Source organism: Coffea eugenioides, chromosome 2, assembly GCF_003713205.1.
Source record: "Coffea eugenioides isolate CCC68of chromosome 2, Ceug_1.0, whole genome shotgun sequence".
Taxonomy (NCBI): domain Eukaryota; kingdom Viridiplantae; phylum Streptophyta; class Magnoliopsida; order Gentianales; family Rubiaceae; genus Coffea; species Coffea eugenioides.
This window is the reverse complement of record NC_040036.1, coordinates 9,099,027-9,123,466: the sequence shown is the minus strand read 5'-3', so window position 1 is coordinate 9,123,466 and position 24,440 is coordinate 9,099,027. Positions and strand designations below refer to the sequence as shown.

Genomic DNA, 24,440 nt, shown 5'->3' with positions numbered 1-24,440 from the left:
TGAGCCCAAATAGGGGGTGATATCGAGTCGAATTCGAGCTTGTGTTTGAATGAGTATTTCAAGCTAAATTCAAGGTTGACTCATTGAAGTTCTTTATAAGCTTGAGTTCAACTTGTTAGGGCTCAAAAAGTTTTCATACCTTATCGAGCTCGATAAAAAGTTTTGAAATATATGATAGCAAAAAATTGTAACAAATAAACCTAAAATAGTAATTTGAAAAATAATAAAATAATAATTAAATATTTGATGGAAATTCGATAGAGCTTGTCGAGCCTTAAGTCTCCTAGATCTGGACTTGAACTTGACTCGAAGTTTCAATCGAATAACTCGAACTCGACTCAAACTCGGTCAACGACGCGCTCGAAGAAGTTTAGGAAAAATTAAAAAATCTTTTATTGTGCTTTAATAAATTAATATATTGGCAACTGTTTGTTAATATTTATTATTGTCTTTTGATAGTTTCCTTTTTAGCACTGTTTTTTATTATTCAAGATAGAGCTTTAGTTTGTTATAAAAAGTCCATAGCTAGAGACGGTGGTATTTGTCATATTCTGATTTCTAACTCATCGGTTACTTTTCTCTCTTGATGCAAGCCACCGTCCAACAAAACTCTTTTCCAACCCCAGTGAAAGGATACCCATCCACCTCTACATCAGCCTAATACATAAATATACATCTGATCACCTAAAACTTCAGCAATGCTTCAATCTGCTATCAGCGTTTTCTTCCCCATTCTCTGCATAATTCAAAAGTACTACCAAGATTATCAACAAATTGCATGCATGCGTGCAATATCTGTCAAAGAAGCCGCATCAAAAATTATTCATGAAAATCCTTTGAAAAAAGAGAGGTTGGATTACAACGAAAATTTCATGTATACCATGCCATCAGGGAATTATGGAGGCGCAAAATTGTTTCCGCCACCAATTTCTTGCTTGTCCCTGTTTAATGAAGCCAGGCATTTAAATTACTATAAACTTAGCATGAATGATGCCACCTTTTCTGAGGAAGAGGTGATTCTTCTCGGCCGAGATACCATGTCCTGTTTAAGGCATAATAGCCACCAAAAAATGTGGTTTCCCTGTCGACCAAGAGTTGAAGAGCAGCAGCACCAAGGAGGAGATGATGACGACGATGACGACAGTAGCGATGATAGCAGTAGTAGTGAGAGTGACTACTACTACACCACCTCTGATGAAGATTTGGATGATGATGATGGTAGTGACTTAGAGAATCCAGATCATGATGGTGATGAGTCAATTGACAACAATAACAACAACAACGAGCATTATGGGAATGGTGGTGATTACAGTGGCAACCTTGAGGAGGAGGAGGACATAAATGATATTGGTGATGATAGAGAGGGGAACGCAAATAATGAAGGGGGCAACGAGAACAGCAACAACAATAATACTAGTTAAGATGTAAAAGGAGAAAAAAGCAGAGAAGAAATAATGGCCAAAAAAAAAAATAGATGGGCTGAAACATAAAAAACAAAATAATGAACTTATAATAATAATGTATTTCCAGTTTTACTGATGAAAAGTCAAATATTAGTGTGTATGGATTGGTGTATTGGTGTGTTTAACAAATACGTATTTTTATTTTTAAAGTTCACACTAATTCCATAAACAATTCCAAAAACATAATCAAATACACTAATAAATAAATCTTCGCATTCTTTCTTCCTCTACATACCATAATCACTCACCACTACCTACCATCACTGGCAGTCGCCATTCTCCCTTTTTTTTCTCTTTATCTCTCCTTTCTCTTTTCCTTCTTTTTCTTCTCTCTCCTCCCTCCTCCTTCTCCTCTTTTCTTCCTTGCATCCCACCATTCCTTCCTCCTTCGCTCTAATGCGACCAAATCTGATTGCAATTGGCACCACTAGAAAGCATGCACTTTGAGAGGTGGAGGCTCAACCAGAGAGTGGTGTGACCAAAGAGCTCTTTGGTTGTGCTGGTCACGGCCAACATAACTAGAGATAGGGGAGAAAGGGCCAGTAGGATGCGAGGGAAAGAAGGGAGGAAAGAGGGAGGGGGACGAGGAGAGAGGCGAGAAGCGAGAAAGGGGAGGAGAGATGTAGGGGGAGAAGGAGGAGGATGGGAGGGCGGTGATAGGTGGTGGTGGATAGTGCTGAATTTTTTTTTAATTTAAAAAATACGTCACTAAAATTTTAACACCTTGATGCATCCTAAAACTACTTCAAAATACATCCTAAAAAATACTCTCAAAAACACTATAAAAACACCAAATCATTTACGGTAAAAATTTTTTCACATGCAATGTTACAATAAAGTTTTTAAAAAATACTCAAAAAAATACCCTTTTCACCCTTGACTTTTGTGATCATCCTCTTTATTTACGCTTTTTTTTCCCAATTAATGATTCTTTGACCACATCTGACCAAGTTTGATCCCCTTAGTCTTGAGTCTTGATAACTTTCTTCTTTTTAATCAATAGGTGATATCTAAATTCTTCCGATTCTAATCGGCAGTAAGGGAGAACCCCAACTAGACCATGAGGGCTAGAGATAGAATATCTCTATCTCTGGATTAAAAAAGTGTACTACTATATACTCTTTGAGTGTCATTCTACATTATTTCTACTCTAACCGATATTAGAGAAGGAGTCAACTAGGCTATAAGGGGTAAAGATTCAGGATCCCATCTCTTAATCAAAGAAGTATGTTACCGTACACTTCTTGAATTTTAATATAAGTATAAGATTTTGAATCCCTTACCTGCAACGAGACCTGCAACTTATGATTAACCAAATCTGGTAAGGCGAATTGGTTGAGTCTTTGATTAATTGTATACCGAAACTTCCCTTTTGGCGGCGATTTCTTGTAACCGGTCGTCCAACTTCGAGTAATATATAGTAAGTAGTATATGCAACGTTGCTTCTAATCCTGACTTTGCTACCATGTCTAGATCCTAACTTTGAGAAATCAGAGAAGTTAGGGACTGTGATCTAGTTTTTTTTACTTCCCGGCTGGCATTTTGACAGTAAAATTAATCTAACTAATTCCACATAGTTCAAATTTTAAAATTTACATAGTGCGTATGTTGTGTTTCATTTACATGACTGGTTGATTCAAAACAGACGAGGGAAGGAACTCTGAAGTTAATTTCATTATAACGGAGTCAAAATAAGCATTACGCAGTAATTAAAAGACTTGTTTCAGAAAAGCACTTAATAAAAACTAGAAAACTATATGTTTGATAGACTTGCCAAACAGTTGCAAGTGAGACCATCTAGCTAGGTATACTGGTTTAGCTAATCCTTTCAATACTTGAACGAACATATGGATTGAAAGGAATTTTGAAGGAATCCAGCAAATTTATTGTACTGGGGTTTCACCGAACAATTCCTGGAACTTTTTAGTGTGAAAAACGAACTCAAACTAGTCACCCAAAGTGGAACAAATTATGTAGTACGAACCTCTATCAATATACCGTACAATCTCTTCATCTGCATGTTTATCTATTTAAATGTCCTCATGAGAATGGTGAATGGGAATATTGATTGTCCATCTGCACAATTTCTTGGAGCAATACCGGCCTCTTCCTTAAAAACCGCTGTTAATTGTCCCTCAGCACAATTGGTGCATTCATAATTCATATGTGGTTGCTCACCTGTGATATCTAAATAAGGATAACATGCTGCAATCTAACAATTTACTCTAGTGAATACTTACCCAGGCTTAAAGTTTTTTAAACACAAGTCTTAGTTATCATCAAATTACACCCACATTGAATAATGACTAACATTTTAGAATTCTCTACTAGTTTGTGGCTTTAATTTTATACCAAATTAAAGTTTGGCTACGGAAAAATCCAAGACCATTTCAAAAAAAATGAAAAAGAAACAAGTAATCTCTATGTGCACGCCAATGGTAACTATAATCTAAAATCCAAAGACCATTTCAAGACCAATGGTAACTATAATCTACTCAACAAGAACTTAGATAGTTGTGTGGGCTTGAGAAAACAAAGCATTCTCTATGTGTACGCCGTTTTTTTGGCAATAATCTACTCCTTCCTCTACACTAGGCGGAAGGAGAAATTCAAGTAAACTTGTATGGTGGCTAGACTAGATAAGTACATCACTACATCCTTTAAATTTTATAACGAAAAAATGGAAGTATTACGCTCATGCGTAATGCACAAGGTGGGATTTGAACGCTCTCGCTTAATGCACAAGATGGAATTTGAACTTTCAATTTTAGGTACAAGTACTACACTCGCGCTTAATGCACAAGGTGAGATTTGAACGCTCCCGCTTAATGCACAAGATGAGATTTGAACTTCCGATCTTAGGTACAAGTACTACACTCCCGCTTAAAGCACAAGATGGAATTTGAACTTTCAATCTTAGGTACAAGTACTACACTCCCGCTTAATGCACAAGGTGAGATTTGAACGCTCCCGCTTAATGCACAAGATGGGATTTGAACTTCCGATCTTAGGTACAAGTACTACACTCCCGCATAATGCACAAGATGGGATTTGAACGCTCTCGCTTAATGCGCAAGATGGAATTTGAACTTCCGATCTTAGTTACAAGTACTACACTCCCGCGATTTGGACTTTCAATCTTAGGTACAAGTATTACACTCCCACTTAATACACAAGGTGGGATTTGAATGCACCCGCTTAATGCACATGATGGGATTTGAACTTCCGATCTTAGGTACAAGAACTCTAAGATGCTCTCCCTTAATAAGACAAAAACTTGCGTCATTCTAAACGAAAGAAAGCGAAAAAGCCAAAAGCAACGGGAGAGTAGACGGTAATCCGAGCCTGTAAGAGGGCATTACAAAATTTAAAAATTTTTACGGTCATTTGCTGATGGTTGATAATAGTAATTGTTTTTCAAGTTTTACCTAAACATACCTTTTATCTCGTAAACTTATTTTTGTAGTGCGTAACAAATTTTGACTAGGCTCCCCGCATACACACGAAAATAAACTACAAAGTTATCTAAAATAAACCCCTTTTACAGTACCGACTACCAATAGCTAGCATCAGTTTGTCAATTGTAGATTTAGACGAACAATTGTACAGCAGACTCCCACAAAAGTTTTTATATAAGCTAAAGCCAATTTTTTTTGTTCTTTTTCGAAAAAAGATTTTTTGTTGTTAAAGAACACGTGATAAAATTGGGTATGAAAATTACACAAGGAGATAAGTGGAGGTTATACCAAGGAGATTTTCCTTTTCACTGTCAGTGATTAAAAGAGGCGTGGAACGTTATCTATTTGCATCATCATCATCATGGTTATGGCAAGGACAATTGGCATACATTTTCTTAAGCATATGCATGTCGACTGTAGTCTCCTGTTGTCGATAAAATCGCTAATTTGCTCCATGGAGGGTTTGTGTGCAATAAAATCAACTCTATACTGTTCATTGCCACAGCCAAGAAGTTGGGAGGCATATGATATAACTTCTCGAAAGCATAACTTAGTCATAGAATTTTAAGTTTCAAGCGGATTAATCCACTATAACCCTCCCTAATTTAAACCAATACGTAAAGCTTTCACCTCAGAAAATCTAAGGAAACCCAAGCGGGAAAAAAAGAGGAGTTCTGAAAACGGTTCTTCCACCCCCCAGTCAATTCACGCCAAATGTCAAAAATAAATCTTTAAGAAATAAATTTGAATATGTACAGGTTTGAAACGATAAATTACTGACCAAAAAAATTTTTATGGTATGTTCGAAAAAGTAGTACACAAAAGATATCTCATTTCATGCAAGTCCCAATCCCGCATACCGATCATCTCACCTCTATATATACACTCCCCAACTCTCTTCTCTTGTCTCAAACAGCCCATTTCTCATCTTCCATTGCTCCTTACAACTTTGAACTCCAAGAAATGGCGGAACACAAGTACACTAGCCTTAGCGACCTCCTCAAAGACCAACCACCAAAACCGTCCACAGTGGAATCTGATCAAGAATTCCCTCCCGTCTTTGAGATGTTTGGGGAGCTTTATTTTAGAGAAAGCAAGACCCCAACGTCCATTGGTGACCTCAAGTTCTCACCACCTTTGCCTTTGCCAAAAGTTTCATCCAAGGAAAGCGCGAGTGAGGGTTCCAAGGATGATGATGTTAATCGTCAGAACAAATTGAAGAGTCCTGTTAAGACGAAGAATTATTTCAAAAATGATTCGTGCATGTATAACTACTCTGAAAAGCGATTTCCCCCTCCTATCTCTACCCTAAGAATGTCTACATATGGTAAACCTTTTACTTACAAGAGGTTTGATGAGAAAGCTAATGCATCTGCTGGGGAAGAGATAAGGATTGATCCCCGGGGTGTCATGGCTGCTTCAAGGGAGAACGGACGCTTGAGGATGAAGTTTGTCCGAGGTCCAGAAGAAGATGAGAAGGCAACGGAGGCTGCTGGTAATGATGATGAATAAAGCTGATGACCATATATAGCAATCTAGATTTCCAATAATATGTCTTAATTCTCTGTTGCTGAAAGCACTGAGATGAACAGTGTTTGTTGGTCATTAGATTAAAGTGTGCCAGTTCAAGGCACCATGTGGTGTAATTAATTTGTCATCTGCAGAATTTATTTGAATTTTAATTTCGATCATGTGCTTGCTTTGGGTTCATGTATTATACAAGAATGCTTCACCATAGCATCCAAATCTCCCTGTGATGCTTCAGTTGTTAAGAAGAAAAAAAAAAATCATCCAAATCTCAATAGGGATCGAAGGATTTCTCCTATAGATTGTGTTCTTTTTATTAGAATTCCATAATGCAGATGAAACTTTTTCGGTCCAAATATTAAGAAGTCAACTAAGTGGTCGCCCTTAGATTAACCATTCCTATGAGCTCTCAAATTAACCATGCATATTCTCATTTACAGTCATTACCAGAGGTGACGACACATATAGCTAATATATAATTAATTACCTTCCCTAGTTAAGGAGGGCGCAAACTTGAAATGGTACAACAGCAATTTCTTCCCTTTAACAAAAAAAAAAAAAGAGAGTAAATCTTATATATATGACCGTTAGATGCATGACAGAGCAAAATTTGAAATTTCAGTTTAAATTCAAATGAATTATCATGCATCTAGTGATAATGGTGTCTACTCTATCAGTGTATAAAAGATTAATTAAAAAAAAGAGTAGAAGAAGAACTTCTTGATTAAAATTAGAATAAAAAAGTTGGCATTAATATACACATTAACAAAATTCTTAAATGAAAAAGTTTTCAAGACATCTTACATCACTGCTAATCATTTTTATTGTCATTGAGCTAGAATTTGATTTAAGCAATGGTTTTTAGATATTAAGCGGTTAATTTAGTTAATTACCGTTAAGAGAAGTTGAATCGTTAATTTAGTTATCGGTCGTTTAGATACTTAAACGGTTAACTCAATTTATCGCGCTTAATACATGACGAAGTGCTAATGTTTTCCCCGTTGGTTTCGACTTTAGTTCATTAAATCAAAATGAGATACAAAACTTATAAAATATGATTTGATTCACTCCATATTTTAACAGAGATAATTACATGAAATATGAAAATAGCCATCTGAAAGGTCATTTTCCATTGTTTTAAAATAGCCACATCGAAGATTGGCACTGGCTTTAATTCTCCTTATATTGTTATCAAGTTGATATCATTAAGAATGAAATAGGTAATTAGAAAATTTAATGCATCTTAATTAGGAGCTTATATAATATTCTTATTTTCACAGTGTGGCTTTTTCCCCTTTTAGTGTTAAGACAGGTCCCTTCTAGTAAAGGTTTGAAAATTAAAAAAATAGAAAGCAACCAATAAATAGCTCAAAAGGTATGTCCTAATGTTTCATAAATGCTAAGATTAACCAAACAGGAGTATTTAATATGAGTGTATGGGAGTGTGTGTGCATACGCTTTCCACAATGATCGAAGGTTTATTTAAAGCAAATTTGCAAAGAAGTTACGCTCAATGCTGGAAAGAGTATATTACATTAACCAATCATTACACATAATTTTCATCAAAAAATATGGGATCACCACATCTATGCTTTGAATATTGGAAATAAGGGGGAAAAAATAAGGACAAGATCTACAGTAAAATTGTGACAAAACTTCAATTTAGACAAAGACTCCAGAATAAAATCTGACTTTTTCAAACTTCAATTTGGGATTCATTTTCTGCTTTTTCAATAATTGTAGTATTTATGAATGACGTTGACCTGCTTACCTTAAACGTTGTAGACTATATTATTATATGGTACAACAAAAAAAAAATAAAAATTTAATCACATTAATATCTTTATTTAAGCAAAAATCGAATATGGAGGGAAGTTTCTATCACAGCCAATGTGTGTTATTTGTCGACACAAACGGACGGATGGCATCTCCACTATGATGCTCGACTAAAATGAAAGTAACGTACGTAAATCGTTTACCTCGAGGATTTATTAATTTACCCAAGTCAAAATTTTCAAAGTTATCAGAGGGTGTAATATCATAAACTGTTACAAGTAATTTTTTTTTTTCCAGTCATTGGATTGAATTGTCTTCACCTCTATTATTATTATTATAAGGGAAGCGGATGCAGCGAATGGCAGTACTTGCATATTGCAATGGACAAAGTACTTCAACCCCACTTGAGCCGCCCATTGCTCTCGTCTGTTGCAAGCAATTTACTCTTTAAGCCAAAAAAAAAAAATAATAATTAGTAGTAGGATTTGCATATTGTTGACCATTAATGCATCATCCTTCACTGCATATAAAGCGTTAGTCGGTTGAGCATTTAAATCACCAATATCTCACATCTCTGGACTTGATTCCCATCCTTTCAAGCTATAAAAATAGAGCTACCATTAGCTTAGCATGTATATTAGATAAGTAAACAGGAGTATAATATTCCATCAGCGGTTGAATATACAGCAGAGTACCAACACTTTGCACATTACAAAGGACAGAGAACAATGTTTTCAAGCCAAATGTTATACCCTCCACAAAAAGCGATCAACAATCAACATTTAAAACCTCCACATGCTATGAGCCAGAAGATGATGATCAGAACAAGAACAGCACCTCCAACCATCAACTTCATTTGAAGGTTTTGAAGCCACATCTTCCGACGAAGTTGCCTCCCTTGCCTCTGGAAGGTGTCAGCCTGAACAGATTTCAATTAACAGATTAGCCTGAAACTCCAAAGGTTCCGTAGGTAGCATGCCACCTACATCAAAAATATAAGGTGGTTACCTGGAACTGAAGGTTTTCACTTTTATCCACAAGTAACTCGATCTTCTCACCTCGATCCAACACCTGTAACTCGAGAACAAACGGTTTTGGATCAGCACAAGCATTATTTTCCAGAAAATTAGCCTTTTACATCAGATATTCAAAATCTGACCCGATTATATTATATTGTAGGAAAGCAACATTCAAAATTTTCCAACTCATTTTACAATAAATTCTAAGACCACACTAGGATGTTTGGAGTGTTAGGAGGATGATGGGGACTGAGGTGTGTGAGAAAGAAAGTGAACATGATAAATGAAAACACAAAGATTGGTCATAAACGAAAAATCTCTAAAGTGAATCTAGTCTGCTAAAATCTCATAAAAGTTTAGTCTTCAAGTGGAAACTATTTATAAGTTCCTAAAATATTCTATTCCCCAAACTTAGCTTAATTGATTGACAGTCTTGCTGAGAAACTGTAGTGCTGAAGAACCAGTACAACAATTAACGACAAGCGTTTAAAGAGATTGCTTGCTCTAAGACACTCTAAACATGTCAGCATGCTGGAAAAAGTTGCAGTTCAAACTCAATCCAAGGTCATACTAGCTGATAACAAAACCAACAGTTACCATCTCCAGTGCCATTACTGTCCTACAGAGAGAGAAGGAGAAGGAGGGGGGGGGGGGGAGGCAGGGAAGGGAGGGACAACTGTAATTACAAAGCACTTAAGAAATCTCTAATTCAAACACTCAGGCATATAAAAGGCAACAGATGGACACAAATAATCCAGTCATGCAAACAGAGATACTGAAATGTCAGCATCCTATTTACCCAAGTCTCCACTCAAAACAGGAAAGTATCTATATGTTAATTCTTAGACATTATAACACCGAAAGGACTGGTATTTAAGCAATGTCTCTTGGCTCATCCAAAGCAGCCAAAACTTAGAATAGCAGAATTAAGACCTACTTCTCCAAACCGCCCAACCATAATCAGAATCAAGCACTAAAACAAAATTCTGACTAATGATGGATCTGAGATACAAACGCTTCAAGGAAGATAATATGAAGATGTTGGTTTTTCCAGTTTTATCCACAAGAACATAACTCACCAACAAACAAACTTTTCGTTAATAATTTTTTATAACTAGGCCTCAAATGGCAAAAAGAGAGTAGTAAGAGCTTTAGACATCCAAAGAGTAAACAGGAAGTTTTCTACCAACCCAACAAAGCTCAATGAGCTGACTGATATACTGTTTTCCAATCTTAATCACCCAAGTCAAGCACATTGAGGAAGATCAAACTTTCAACGATATCTAATGAATCATTCCTGGCTGCATCCAATGATTTATGCCCTTGCCTCTAACCACAAAGGTCATCTACTACCAACACTTCTTCACCACTGAAGAGGAAAAGAGTAAATATCCACAGCTAGAAGGCAACCTCCGACAAAAATGAATCAAGAATAGTCTATATTTCCACAACCGCACAATAAAAGGCCGCTCCCCTAACCAAAGGGAACAAAAGGAATTTAACTTCCTATTCTCCATAATTCAACTTCCTACCTTCTCGGGTTAAAAGGAGGGGATTGAAGAATGTTCCTACTTCTAGCCCACTACATCTCGTCACCCACAGGCCCTATTAGATACCTCAAATAAAATTGCTCAAGTGGAAACCTCCACAGGTTTCGGAGCATATAAGTAGGTGGGAAGATTATCTTAAAACAAGGACATAACAGTCTACAGAGATAATTTCTTGCATACATAAAACGAAGCTACTAGTTTAACTTTCTCCCCTTCTTACGCCTAAACAATTATGTTGCTCAACTATTTTGGAGAAAGCAACTAGTTTGCTTTACTTCATGATAGCCACACCAATAACATGTGATCATATGTTTAAGTACGAGAGCAAAACCTCGCCAAACATTAAATGTTAAAGCATCTCAATTGAAAATTCGGGAACCACGTCAAAAGTCTGGCATTTCATACTAAATCAATTTAACCCCCAAGCTCTAGATCCTTCAGTCATGTCTCAGATGAGAAAATTTCTTTTCCAATGGTACTCACTCAAATTTCAAGTCAAACCTCCTTGGATCTGAAAATTACCCAGAAGTCCCTAAGTTCTAACAAGTAACAAAAAATCAAATTCAAGATTATAGTTTCTTAACCACAAGGTGCACATTTCCTCATGCAAAACACTTTATTTTGCTTGACTAAGTGCCAAAGGTAACCAAAACCCCAGAACATGATGAGTCTTTCTCCCTGTTATCCACTTTCCCAGTTCAACCCAACACAACTAAGACTATAACTTATTCAAGAACGGAGGAGAAAACTCTTATTCTTTCCTTGCTGCAAAATCCAAAAAGTGATTTGTCAAATTAAAAAAGAAAACTTTCTTTCTGATCTCAATAGCGCACTTCAATCTTCAACTCTTTACCGTGATCTTGTGTACAAGAAACCAGCCTAAATTATACAAAGGGATGATGAAATAAGGTGGAGGAGGGGAGCTAGGGACATAGACACAGAAAAGAATTTATAACTTGTTCAGATATTTTCTTTCTATGCCCCAATGAGAAGCATCTGTAAGTTAGTTTGCCTGTCAGAAAAAGAAGCACTTACCTTCTCAATATTGTCCATCATTATGCCTTTGACTTCTGTAATCTGAGTCTTCAGTTTGGACAGCTTACTCATCTCATCTGGATGGTTCATACAATACTGCATATGCTCTTTAAGCCTTGGTCTACAACAAGGAACACAACACTAAGAAATTTAGGGAACTGTATATAAAGTAATAATTGCCATCAGGACAGAAAAGAGTGCACTAGGTTTGGACAGGTTAATTAGAAATATGCCAGAACATAAGCAACATACCCAAATTCCCGATCAAGATTGTATGCAATGCTAAAACGGTCTTGGAACAAATCATCATCTTCGTCATCATCAGCAAGTGGATGAGACCCATCAGTCTTGATACTGGCACCGTACAGCTTTTTAAAATCGTCCTTCACTCTCTCAAGAAACACAAAAGGTACACTCCTCCCCATTGATTCATCCGCCACAACAAGAAAAACTACAGGTTCAAAAATACATTTGCTCATTATGAGACTTATTTATAACTAATAAAAATAAACAAACTTCTTGTGTCGGTAAGAACGTAAAAGGGCCAATACCAAATCCACTGTCAAGGAGGAAGTTGAAGGTGTGGCCATCACACGAGTATGTATACTTGCTGCTATTTGATGGCAGCTTCTGCAAGCATTGGACAGCTATGGTACTGAAGTTGCCAGAGTAGGGTGTGTGCTCTGCAAGAACAACTGTTCCTTTGGCGACAAAGCTGTAAATCAACCCCCTTTGACTCATTTCTGAACTAAGCTATTCAAAGCACCAAAAATATGTTTCCAGCCAGTGCCAAATACCCTTCAATTCAACAACTAAAACTTAAAAAAAAAAAAAGATATGAAATGAAGACAAATCCATCAGTTTCAATTAGCAAATTATGGTCACAGAAATTTAGACAGATGAACGGAAATCATGCGGAACAAAATCAATTGGACCAGGAAAACGTATGCTGTTACACCGCAACTATCCTGTTACAAAGAAATATCCGGCAAACAGCTTAAAACAGACTTTATCACGGGTACGGGAAATAAAACCCTAGCTTGCTGAATTAGAGCACAAATGAGAAATCAAAAGCAAAACGTGAAGCAGTAAACCAAAATTACCAATTCCAAATTGTTCGAATTTGAGAAAGAGGTCAGCAAAATCCACAGCACAAAAACCTCAGCCACACTCTCAAGTCGAACAAGATAGAAACCGTAACGCTTTAAGAAAAATAAAAAACTGCGTTCTTTCCAAAATTGAAGAAGCAAATTTTGTCGGTAACATCAGAATTCGTTTGGCAATTAGAGCACCCGCAATATTTTCCGATTGAAAGCTCGATCTACCAGTACCTTACGACAGTAAACGCGAAAGCCAAAAGAAATGCTCCAATCTATCGAAATCAATGCGAAATCATTTACATAATAATAATAATAAGTAATGAAGAAGGGGTAAAAAAACAGAGAGAGAGAGAGAGAGAAAAACAATTGGGAGGAAAGCGCTAGTGATCAAGCTGAGAGACAACGATACAATTCAAATTTGGAAGAGTTGAGATTTGTTTTGCTTACTTCGTCAGCACGCACAGTCACGACTCCAGACTCCAGAAAGACCTCGCCCTGTTGGTTTTTCCTTTGCTCCGGAAAACTGATTTGAGATTAATTTGATGTCCAAAGACAGAAATAAATGGCACTGGGGCCACGGAGTCAGGTGTCAGGAGGTTTGCTTAATTAGCTTTTAACTAATTACGACTTGATCACGTTTTCCTCCTTTTTTTCTGATCAAGAAAAGTTGGTGATAAACGGAGGAAGCGGAGGGGTTGACTACTTCGCGCTTTTGCCAGACTACGAGTTTCGCTGCTCTACTTAGCAACTTCTGGATTTTTCTATTCTCCCAAAGCAAGAGATATTTACATTGAAAATACGTAAACAACAAGTTGTGTATACGTCAGCAGCACTTTTAACCGTGCATCTTTCTCTCCCTGCTTCACTTTTTCTCTCCAAGCAAAAGATTATTCTCTCCGGCTGTTATTAACGGTTATCTGGGTACTTTTTGAGTTTTTTTATTCATATTTATATCTAACTCTTTTATAATAAATTTTTTTACAGTGTCCTTCTCTTCTAACAATTTATTTTTTAATAAATTAAATTTATTGGTTCTTCTGGTTCCTCTCTCTTCCAGCAATTCCATCTTTTTGCTAAATTCATATAATTTTTTTAATCCATATGGATTAACTTAGTATAGAAGAAAAACTTTAATTTTTACACAGATAAATTTACCAACGTTACTAAAAACTAATAAACATTTATTAATGAAGAAAATAAATTGTTAGATCTTTTGTACTTAATTAAAAGAATATGTGGTTCTAAGTTTATGGTTATCAAAAGAATTTTAGAATCTGCTTCAAAGGTGTGTTTTTAGATGTTTGTATAAAGTTTATGAGTATCAAAAGAATTTTAGGGTCTACTTGGAAGATATATTTTGTGGATTTTTGTATAAAACTTTACTCTACCTCACAAATTTTTGTATATTTGAGAGCTAGGGAGACAATTTTTCTTTTTTCTTTTTCTTTTCTTTGTTACTTTCTTCTTCCTCCCTCCCTTTCCCCTCCTTCCTCCTTCTCCACTGACACCACCACATTCCCTTAGTCAGCACCAGTAGTCGGAGTCGAAACCTCTCTCCCACCTTTTTTTTCCTTTTCTTTCCTCCCTCCCTCCTCATCCTTCCTTCCTCCTCCTCCTCCTCCTCTCCTCTCCTCTCCTCTCCCTTTCCCCTCCCTTGCCCCTCCCCTTATTAGCTCTGGTCGCGCGATCAAATCCGACCAGATCCAACTAGAGCTAGTCAAGGCTCTGGTCCTGCGACCACCAAGAGAGGGGGAAAGGGAGAGTTCTGAGGAGGGGAAAGGGGGCGGCAAGGAAAGGGGGAAGGTAGAGGGGGAGTGGAGAGGAGGAAGAGGAAGGAAGGGAAGAGGGGGCAATTGGCAGCAATTGACGATGGAGGTGGTGGTAAACTGAGGTGTGGGGAAGAAGAAGAAAGAAGGGAAAAATTTTTTTGTGTTGGGTATTTGAGGTGTGCATTTTAAAAATTTTGGGAGTTTTTTTGCAATTAATATAGTTAAAGTTGTTCAAAATTTTGTACAAGAAAAACTAGGCAAAAAACTGACCATCCAAACAAACCCTTGATTATCTAAAAGAATATCTCAGAAAAGAATATCTACTGATTTTTTAACATGCGTTACAATTTTTTATGAATACTATTATATTATAATAAAATTATATAAAGAAGAAGTTTTTAAAAATAAGTGTGATGCTAAATAATTAAAATGCATCAATTTTCTAAAATTAATATGAATGAACATGTAAGATCATTAATAATAAAAAGTAAATTTACAATAATTTTTAAAAAAATCAGAACGGGCAAAATACTGGTTTAAAAGTAAAAAACTTCAAAGAAAGAAGAGTGAATTAAGCACTGTGGAACCTATTTTACTCCAGTTAAGCAAACCGGCATGAAGGGTGGCTCGTCACTGCCTGTGCACAACACTAATGTACCAGTCTCTGTCGTGAACTGGAACTTCTTGGGCACAATATTCCACCTCGATGGTAGAATTTTGGCACAAGTAATTCAACACCGACACGGAATTTCAGCAAAATTTTCCTTTACAAAAGTCCTCGCAGGTACAAGCGGATTCCAAGAGGAATCTCATGCGGTTCACAATGTCGTGCAATGCAACGCAAATGAAAGCAAGCATAAAACCATGAACACAGCAAAACAGAGATTTGAAATCAGATACCTTTGTTACAGACAGCTGAGTTCATAAACAGGAGCCATTTCACCACAAGCTTTTGGAAATCTTGTGGATTTAGCACGGCCTAATGAAATCCAAATGGAGTTATTGGTGTTCATTCTTCAAAATCAAATGAATTTGAAGAATTATTTGGACAAATTACGACTTGCAACAATGGCTGCAGCAGGTTGGAACGACAACAAATTTGCCCCAACCAAGCACACGATTCTTTTGGGGACAAGGTACCACCCCAGATCGACCAAATGCTATTTGTAGTCTAAATTTTAGGTACAACCACACAATCAGAAATAGCCTGATTTTACCCCATTGATAGCAGGAGCAGAGCCTCGGGTTGTCTTGACATAAGTAACATAATCACTGAAGTGCATAGTGAATAATGTACTCTGATAGCGGGTAAGTCGGATGCGCTTTCGCAGTGATTCAGTTATGGAGCCATTGTATCCCGCTTTTCGAATCAGTGAATCAATTGCTTCTGTCTTTGTCCAACCTGCGAATTAAAACCAACAGTAGCAACTTTAGCTGAACAATCATAACTTCAAATTAGCAAAAAAATATGTGGTCCGTTTGGTTAGCATAATTTACAAATAAATAAATAAAATTCCAAGTATTATTTAGCTTGCATCGTAAACACAATTTCCTACCACCTTATTATCTCACATACATCACACATCACAAAAAGTGTTAATTCCAAACACACCCATTGACTACCGCATGCTTAGATGGAGCTTATGATGCAAAAAGGTCTAGGGGGATCTTGTAATATGCCCATACAGATGTGGAGCATAAACTACATAGCCAAAAAGATCTCCTTCTGAACAGTTCCATGACACAACCACATATACTAGTAATACCGGTCCATTTGTGAAAATCAGAATCCCAGTCTAACTCAAAGCATTTAGGTGTAGCCTTGGCAATAACTGATAAGGCTTGCCTCCAGGATGACGCAATAATTGAATGCACAGCTTCTTCTCTGTACTCAGACTGTGGTAGTCTCAGTGAAAGCTATCAAGTTGAAACTCAAAAAAATTGAAGAAAAGAAGGGAAAATTATCCCACCTGAGAAGTACACAGGTGGGACATCAACAAAATGAACTAAATAAAACACTTTTTTTGACAAAAAAAATAAAACACATTTTTTTGTTTGTTTTTCACTATTGCAGTGGGGCTGGGAAAGAAGAGTTAAAAAGTCAAGAAAACCTAACTGAACACTATTCTTTATTGGTATGGTATCATGTCATTATGTTGTACCTTTGAAAAAGCAAGGAAAATAAGAAATTGAAACCAAAGATGCCCAGAGAAGAATGAAAGGGAAAATGTTCAGCTTTAGAAAATAAAAAATGATATAAGGTTGTCGCTACTCAGGGGTCAAGGCTTATAAAGGACTCAAACTGAGAAACCAAAAGGAATGCAACAAGAATCACCTTCATGAGCAGCCACCTCAGGCAGGTAAGTGGCACTTCGCCTAGTATTGTAGTCAGGATCAGTGAATTCAATGATTATACCATGCTTCCCAACCTTCAAGAACGCGTTAAATTCTTGAGATAGTAATCACATAAGCCTAATTTTACCTAAAAACAAGAAAAGGGAGAAGAACCTAAATGCAGAGAATCCTATATAGGAATCTAGACCAGGATTTCAGATCCAGAATCAAGAACCTTATTCATGGTACAGAATGAGAACCATTGGTACATAAAAGCACTCTAATCAAGCCTAGAGTGACTCAAATCCCTCCTTTAAATGTTGTCGGCCTCAGTTGGATCAAAAATCTGGAACAATTCAATACATATAGAAGCAAATACATACCAAAAATATTGCCCAAGTATAAAATACCAAAGTATAAAATATTGCCCAACAAAAACGAAAATCACATCTCCAAATGGAAAATGGTCCCAAAAATATCAGTTGTCCAGGCAGAAAAGATATCAACTAGTGATATCTCATGATCCAGTAAGAAATTAGAGAATTTATGGGAAAGTAAATGCATACATATATAGCCTCAAATAATAACATAACATGGACAGTACTGGCTTTTTTCTGAAAGTTGCTACTATCATCCCCACTGTGATCTTAACATCATCTCAAGCTAACTAGGTGCTAATGCATGTGTTACCAGAACCTCTGACCATATTCACTAAATAAACATAGATCATTATTGATTGTGAAACATTATGAGAGACAGATTTTCTTGAATACTGCATAAACTAATCTAAATCTACTTCTCCACTGCTTTTGCATCAAAAATATTATCTGCCACAAAGTATTGGCATATGCCTGAACATAGGTCAAGACATCAACGCGCAGAGCACCACATTTCCCATGTAAAATCTTTCTTAACAGATTAAAGAACTGACCTCCCAGTCAAGGTAATGTTGTGCGGTTTCATAATTAGTCAGTATTGAAACTGTACATTCCAAATAAGGCAATTCTTTGGCCTGTATTGGGGGAAAACGTTTGTCCCTGAGAGCACTGCAGATAACACAGAAATCAAAGGCTATAAAAGGCAATAACTTCTTAAGTTCTCTTTCCATATTGAAAATATTTATGGTTTGGTTTATCTTTAAGCACGCAAACACAAAGCAACACAAGAATCGAATGAAAGGTTTCATGTCTCATGTCAAAGGTCCAAAAGAAAGTCACAGCACATGTAGGCATTCCTGTGAGCGATCAGCCATTCCAAATTACCTTGTTAGAGCATAGTCCTTGAAACCATTAATTAAGCAGCGAGCTTCCAAGGTACCAATGCAACCACGTAAACGAGGCTCACCACCATTGATCACTTTCTTCCAAGTCACAAACAATGGGCTGATACAAGAAAGTTGAGAGTTGAGCATGCGATACCAGTGAGGGAGAGCAGGCCATAGTTATAAATTAAAAAATAATAATAATCCTACAAGAAAAATAGCGCGCATAATTTTATATGATCTGGTATAAACCACAATTCATATTCGCCACATAGCTTCAAATATATTGGTAAACCTAAGAGTAAAAGCTCAGCACTCATGTCTTGAGGAAATTTCAGAAAATTCCTACATAATATGCAATCAGAAGCAACAGAAAGTTTAGGAGTCCAACTGAATTCGGTAGTGAGAAATTAAAAGAAAACATAATTCAAAAACAGGGCAGGCCCAACATTGTTTCAAGTTGGGCAACATAAGTGAGGTATAAAAAATGACACCCAAAACAAGCAAAGGTCTACGATTCTAAGAGGAAAGATTATCATGTATATATCCCTACTCATATAAGTAAGCCGAATAACCAAGAATATAACTCAAAATGAAGATCACAATTTCGTGAGCAGGAGAGGCGTACTGTTGGCCCTCGTCGAAAGCAGGAGGAGGAGCTTCTTCGCTGTTGTAGTGAGCCACAAGAGTATCAAAGCAGAAGACCACCATCTCCCTATTAGCCGACACCATTTTTTCCCACCTCAAAAGCTAAACAGAATTTAACAAAAATTATAATTATAAAATCAAATAATTCGACCGGTCTGATTCTGTGGTTGAATACCCAATCGACAACCGATCCAATAAATAGACAAGTCAGAATTAAAATCCAAATCAAATTAGGGTTTTCTTTTACAATTCAAACAAACGCCTTTGGGTAAGCAAAATAGTACCAATATTTGTGGCAGTAACCAAATAATCTAAGAATAATCTAGAAAGAAGGGGAAGGCATCCGTAGAAGCAATTGAGAAAGTGAGAAAGCTAGGGAGGCCGCTTTGTCTTTAACGGTGGACTGCTTTTTTGGGTTCCGAGAATTATTGGGAGAGAGGGAAAGGAGAGAGACGAATGTTTTAGGCTACCTAGCTTCTAACCAAGCAACCTTTCCTTTTCTTCGCCTCCTAGTCCCATTTAAATACTCCTGTGCACCCACCTTTTTTACAGTCATTAGTCACACTTGGAAAAAAAAAAAAAGGTTATATTTACACCCTTCCACTTTAAAAACAAAGAGAAAAGAAAAGCCAAAAAATTTTTAATCTGTTATTAGCGAACAATCTTCCTTGTGACCTAATTATTCTCCTTGATCCTTGATACATTCTGCCCAAAAAAATTTCTACTCCATCTCAAATGTGTTCTGGATAAACATAAGATAAGAGTTGTTATAATTATATGTCAGTGTATATAAAATTAATCTTTAAAAAAAAATAAATAATTTTTTTATTGTATGTTTTGAAAGCGCATAATAAGAGGTGAGATTACTAATTTTTCTATCCAGAATTATGCATGGCACGAGGGTATTACTAACCTCTATTTGGTGTATTTATCATGTGCCCTAATCGAAAAATTATAACATAAAAAGATGTAAAAAATAAAAATTAATCTGCTCTAGACCCTAAATAAAAAGAAGTTTTCTGTACAAGCGGCCAGATTTTATTTATTTATATATAAAATTCATATGATGGCATATAAAAGATCAATCCATAAGTAAAAGGTAAACCCTTCTTCGTTCTATTGTAACCAAATTGTCCTACTTGAATATTTCAAAGCATAATAAAATTTTTAATAAAAAAAATCACACGTAGAATAAAAGATACATTGCAGGTTATTTCATAGTGTATATTTTTCTGAAAAGCATATTTGGAATATTTTTAGTGATAAACTCACTGCTTATTTGGTATATCTAACATGTAACATAAGAGGACAGATTGTGAAAACCCAAACCAAAATTTTACCAACACTTGACTGTGCACCCAAATCATTGGAGAGACATCTTGAAGAAAGATCTGATTGGATCCACTGATTGGAACATGAGTGGTAAACAGATTGGCAAATGTGATGAAGTTGATTGATAATTGACTTTTCCACTGACCACTCACATGCCTGGACAGCCAGGAATGAACGTCAATTCAGAGGCAACAAGAAGAAAATTGAAATCGCAGTTAGACAATCTCTACCAGCTCAGAACTCACTGAAGAAGGATGACAAAAGCTAATTTTGTGGAGGAGTTGAAAATGATACGTTCGGGACTGGGCGGGTCCAGCTTAGTGCAGACAATGCGTTAGCCAGAAATCCTGGGTGTGCAGGAGCTGGGGGCTAATACGGCATGAAATGGGCTGCCGGTTAGGAAGTTTCTCAGCGTACACTGGGATAGCGGGCAATACAGCGGCATATCTTTGGGCGTTGTGCTATGCTATGAAAATGGCCAGGCAAGGAGGACACAGAAAAGTCATCGAGTCAAATTCCTTGGCAGCATTGTGCAGAATCCCTCTAAAAGTCCTTTCACCAGCATGGAGAACTTAAAGGAGCAGAAATGGAAGGGCAAACCCAACCACAAATAGAGAGGAGGAAACTGCTGCGCAGATCCATCTGGAAAAAAAGAGCTTAGATTATAAGTTGAAATCACAGGTTTGAAAAGCCGCCACCACCACAGCCTTTGCAGTCCATGCTTGCGGCTGATGTAAGGGGAGTCTCCACTCCAGGGCTAGTTTCAATATAGTGGGTTGTAAAGCTTCCATAACACCACCCAGGAAAGGGGGAAAAAAAAGTCCAAAAGCTCCAAACATAAGATCTAAAGCTTTTAGTATTCCACAAAATTCAAAAGATGCATTCAGAATGTAAATTCCACTTCCCGAATGAATAGACAATCAGTGCTAACGCATTTAAAATCATGATACATCTACACAAATGCTGTCCATTTTAGTCAGAATCATGTCTTCTCTTTTCCTTGTCCTTTTTCCGTTTCTTCTTCTCATCAGAATTGCGAGAATGAGAATGTTGTTTTCCTCGCCTGTCATGCTTCTCACGTTTATTTTCTTCGTGCCTCCTTTTCTTCCTGCGATTTTCATCCCCTGAGTCATCTTCATCACTCCTGGCAGGGGCGCTAGGCATGGACACGTCCACATTCTCAAGCGGTATGGCTTGCAAACCATTTGGCAGACTTGACTCTTCCCAAGCACGAGGTTCTCTGCAGTTACACAAGTTAAAACACTAGGTTAAGCTGAGAGAGAGGTTCAAATACCATGGTTCAATTGTCTTATCCCATGTTACTTCTTACAGGTTCCTTCGACATCACTTATCTCGTGACTAAAAATAAAAATTTAAAGAAAAAGGATATTTTAGCTGTCAAAAAAAGTGGCTACTTAGATTGACTGCAAACCGAGAAGAGACGTATCAGCATAAAAGTACATCACAATCGCTCACCCTTTTTTCCTTTTCTTTTCCCATTTAAGTTAACAGAATACTGTTTAAGTTTCCCATACACACCTTGAAAACCCAAGACCATGGACCCTAGCTGCTTCAGCATGCCCCGCTCCCAAATCTTCAGCAGTAGAGCCTCGTTTAACAAGTTCAGAAAATTCATGCTTATCTAAGCGATTGCCTTGAACTCGTGTAGCGCGCTTGGGAGCCAAGCCTAACGCCTCCCTCATGGCCTGCTCCTCTTCCTCCTTAATTCTTCGTATTTCTTCTTTCATGGCTTCCTTATCTGCAGCCTCGGAATTTTTATCACGGGTGTACCAGTGAAGATCTTTCCCTGCAAAAGGAAGCAATATTACATAAGATAACCTCTTCCAACTTAGTAAAAAACTTTTGAAGCCGGCAAAGGGCTTGCACTGACTATGTGAAAACTTCAATTGACCGCTGCAAAAAGACCTGCTTCATTGGTAGTTAGTTATAAGGTCCACTAGGACTTAGTGGACAAAAAGAGGCTAAACCATGATCAACCATGTTAGCATTTAATCTGTATGATATTGACTATCAGCTATTAAGATTATACCGGCGAACTGAATCTGCATGTTACTTTAAAAATTTAGCACGTAGAACGCAATTAATAGACCATTAGTTGACATGAGTGACAATTGATGTCAGTGAACACAGAATCCACCATCCAGCAACAAATTTTAGTAGTCATGCAGAGCGACAATTAGCATTGGAAGAAGCAAAACTGTATATACTAATTAGATGAACTTTAAAACCTGCTTTCTAACAACATGAAATAGATGGTCGCAGTTTTATTTCTGAAAAAAGAGAACTGCTTAAGTAGAAAGCATAGAAACTTTGTTAACCACCAACATAGTAGACCAACAAGGACAAAGTATCTTGACCAATGATAACTGGCATGTATAAGAGCTATCTGTAGACAATGGAATTATAATTAATTATAAATTACCAGCATTTCTTGGTGCCGAACAGCCAAATCAACTATCAACTTTTACTTTTACACAGCAAAGAATTGCAAGTAACAAAAGCAATTACTTCTTTTTTATTTTTTATTTTTTTTTTTGGGGATAAGTGGGACAATTTGGTCTGGGCAGTTGACATGTTAACCACTTATCCTCAGGATATATACATGACATATAATGATAAACCATGTCTAGCAAAAGGCTGATGGAATCCTAATAATAGAATTCCATTCCTTACAATCTTACAGTGGAAAAAGAAAATAAGAAGAATATATTCCCCTTAAACGGAAGGGGCACTTGCAGCTAAGAAGACTACCGTTTCAGGGTTTTTGATAGAAAAGTTGAAGCTCAAATCCTTTCAGAGTCAAGGAAAAAAGGACAAACTCTTAAGAGTCTAGATCACATTGCACAGCGTATCCCCTGATTAATAAAAAGATTATAATCATGTGTATTTACGGAATTCAAGCAAACTGCCAATGAGACATTTGTTCTCAGGGATTTCCACTCCAATACAGTGAACACTACAAGAGGAATGGTAAATACTTTTGGATGCAATATGTGCATGCTTCATTAATTTCTCTGAAATCCAAAATTGTAAAGCAAGATACAGCAAATAAATGAAAAGTGAACATTAACATTTCAGTATATTGATCAATGGTTCTTCACAATGGTATTGCACGCCAAACTATTTGATCAATGACGAATTCCCAGCTTGATATAACAATCAAGATATTCCATTCACTTTAACTTTGAATTTCAACAAAAAGACAGCCCTACTAATTTAAAACCCTCATGTTTAAATTTTAAAGTTGCAGAATTATTTAATCTCAAAAGCTTTCCAACCTCAAAACTTGATAGTTGCCTCTTGGTATGTAATTCACGTGAACATTAAATCACACACAACGTTTGCCTATGAATAAGACAACGTTAACTTTAAAAAGTACAAATATATCACGCAGAATTAAGTTTAAAAAAAAAAAGAAGCAGGGAAGTATACCTTTCTGCCATCTTCCTACAGGGGCCTTGATACTGTGACCTAGATAATTCTCGCGATGTTTATCAACTTTCACTTCATCCCAGCTGAACTCTGCAACCAACAAGTCCCTTATTAATATATTTATGCAAAAATCATCTTTACAAGTAAATCAAGAACAAGTTCTATTAATACGGAAGTAAACCAATTTCTGCAATATATAGCTACTAATTTTTTCACTCAAAATAGATCAAAAGACTTGTTCAATTACGGAACTAGGGTTACGAACTAAGAAAATAGTAATCTCCAAATACTATAAGATATCATTCAGCGACAAGTTAAAGGGAAACTAACAGGTAGCAAATAGAAAAACCCTAGAAATGATTATAGAAGACAAAAAGGGAAAAAGGAAATGGAGGGCTTACGATCTCGGCCACCCCGAACACCACCTCTGGACGGATGATACATGTTCTTCTTCTTCTTCTTCTTCTTCTAATATGTGCTTTCTATTCTTCAGATGCTTATCAATTTGAGAAGCAGGCAAGGGATTAACGGGAAATAAAGTCGGTAAAATAAATAGTCTAAAACTAATCAGATTTGTTAATTTTCATGATAGCCCCTAGATTTTTGGTATTTATAGTTTTCCAACCTTATTCGTACGAAGGGTGTATTTTGAAATTAAATATTCTCGGGTGCTTACGTGTAAAGAATACCGGGAGCGGACCCTGAAACTTCATCT

The 24,440-nt window shown here is 36.7% G+C and overlaps 4 protein-coding genes across 7 annotated transcripts; 1 reads left to right on the top strand and 3 right to left on the bottom strand.

Annotated features, from left to right (window-relative positions):
• Positions 1–5,884: 5,884 nt before the first annotated feature.
• On the top strand, positions 5,885–6,433 carry LOC113755859. Its single transcript, XM_027299727.1, has one exon. It carries the CDS (start codon positions 5,885–5,887, stop codon positions 6,431–6,433), a length of 549 nt encoding a protein of 182 aa, XP_027155528.1.
• Positions 6,434–8,817: 2,384 nt separating this feature from the next.
• LOC113761486 (vesicle-associated membrane protein 727) lies at positions 8,818–13,651 on the bottom strand. 4 transcript variants are annotated; one of them, XM_027304496.1, is made up of 6 exons: positions 13,376–13,646; positions 12,380–12,646; positions 12,081–12,279; positions 11,829–11,949; positions 9,233–9,295; positions 8,818–9,143 (listed from the first exon to the last, which is right to left on the bottom strand). In XM_027304496.1, the coding sequence occupies exons 2-6, from the start codon at positions 12,567–12,569 to the stop codon at positions 9,000–9,002; spliced, it is 717 nt and encodes a 238-aa protein (XP_027160297.1). In that variant the 5' UTR covers positions 12,570–12,646; positions 13,376–13,646; the 3' UTR covers positions 8,818–8,999. The 4 variants fall into 4 exon arrangements, with proteins under 4 accessions (XP_027160297.1, XP_027160296.1, XP_027160295.1 ...); XM_027304495.1 differs by having other exon boundaries at positions 9,000–9,143; positions 12,380–12,640; positions 13,376–13,651; XM_027304494.1 differs by having other exon boundaries at positions 9,000–9,143; positions 12,380–12,626; positions 13,376–13,651.
• A 1,911-nt stretch (positions 13,652–15,562) lies between these two features.
• LOC113760802 (uncharacterized protein At2g38710) lies at positions 15,563–19,431 on the bottom strand. The gene is made up of 6 exons (XM_027303533.1): positions 19,225–19,431; positions 18,921–19,042; positions 18,294–18,413; positions 17,963–18,077; positions 17,033–17,126; positions 15,563–16,099 (listed from the first exon to the last, which is right to left on the bottom strand). Exons 2-6 carry the CDS (start codon positions 19,022–19,024, stop codon positions 15,894–15,896), a joined length of 639 nt encoding a protein of 212 aa, XP_027159334.1. The 5' UTR covers positions 19,025–19,042; positions 19,225–19,431; the 3' UTR covers positions 15,563–15,893.
• A 1,599-nt stretch (positions 19,432–21,030) lies between these two features.
• LOC113762112 (multiple myeloma tumor-associated protein 2 homolog) lies at positions 21,031–24,239 on the bottom strand. Its single transcript, XM_027305392.1, has 4 exons — positions 24,127–24,239; positions 23,726–23,815; positions 21,812–22,079; positions 21,031–21,512 (listed from the first exon to the last, which is right to left on the bottom strand). The coding sequence occupies exons 1-4, from the start codon at positions 24,167–24,169 to the stop codon at positions 21,245–21,247; spliced, it is 669 nt and encodes a 222-aa protein (XP_027161193.1). The 5' UTR covers positions 24,170–24,239; the 3' UTR covers positions 21,031–21,244.
• Positions 24,240–24,440: the final 201 nt, after the last annotated feature.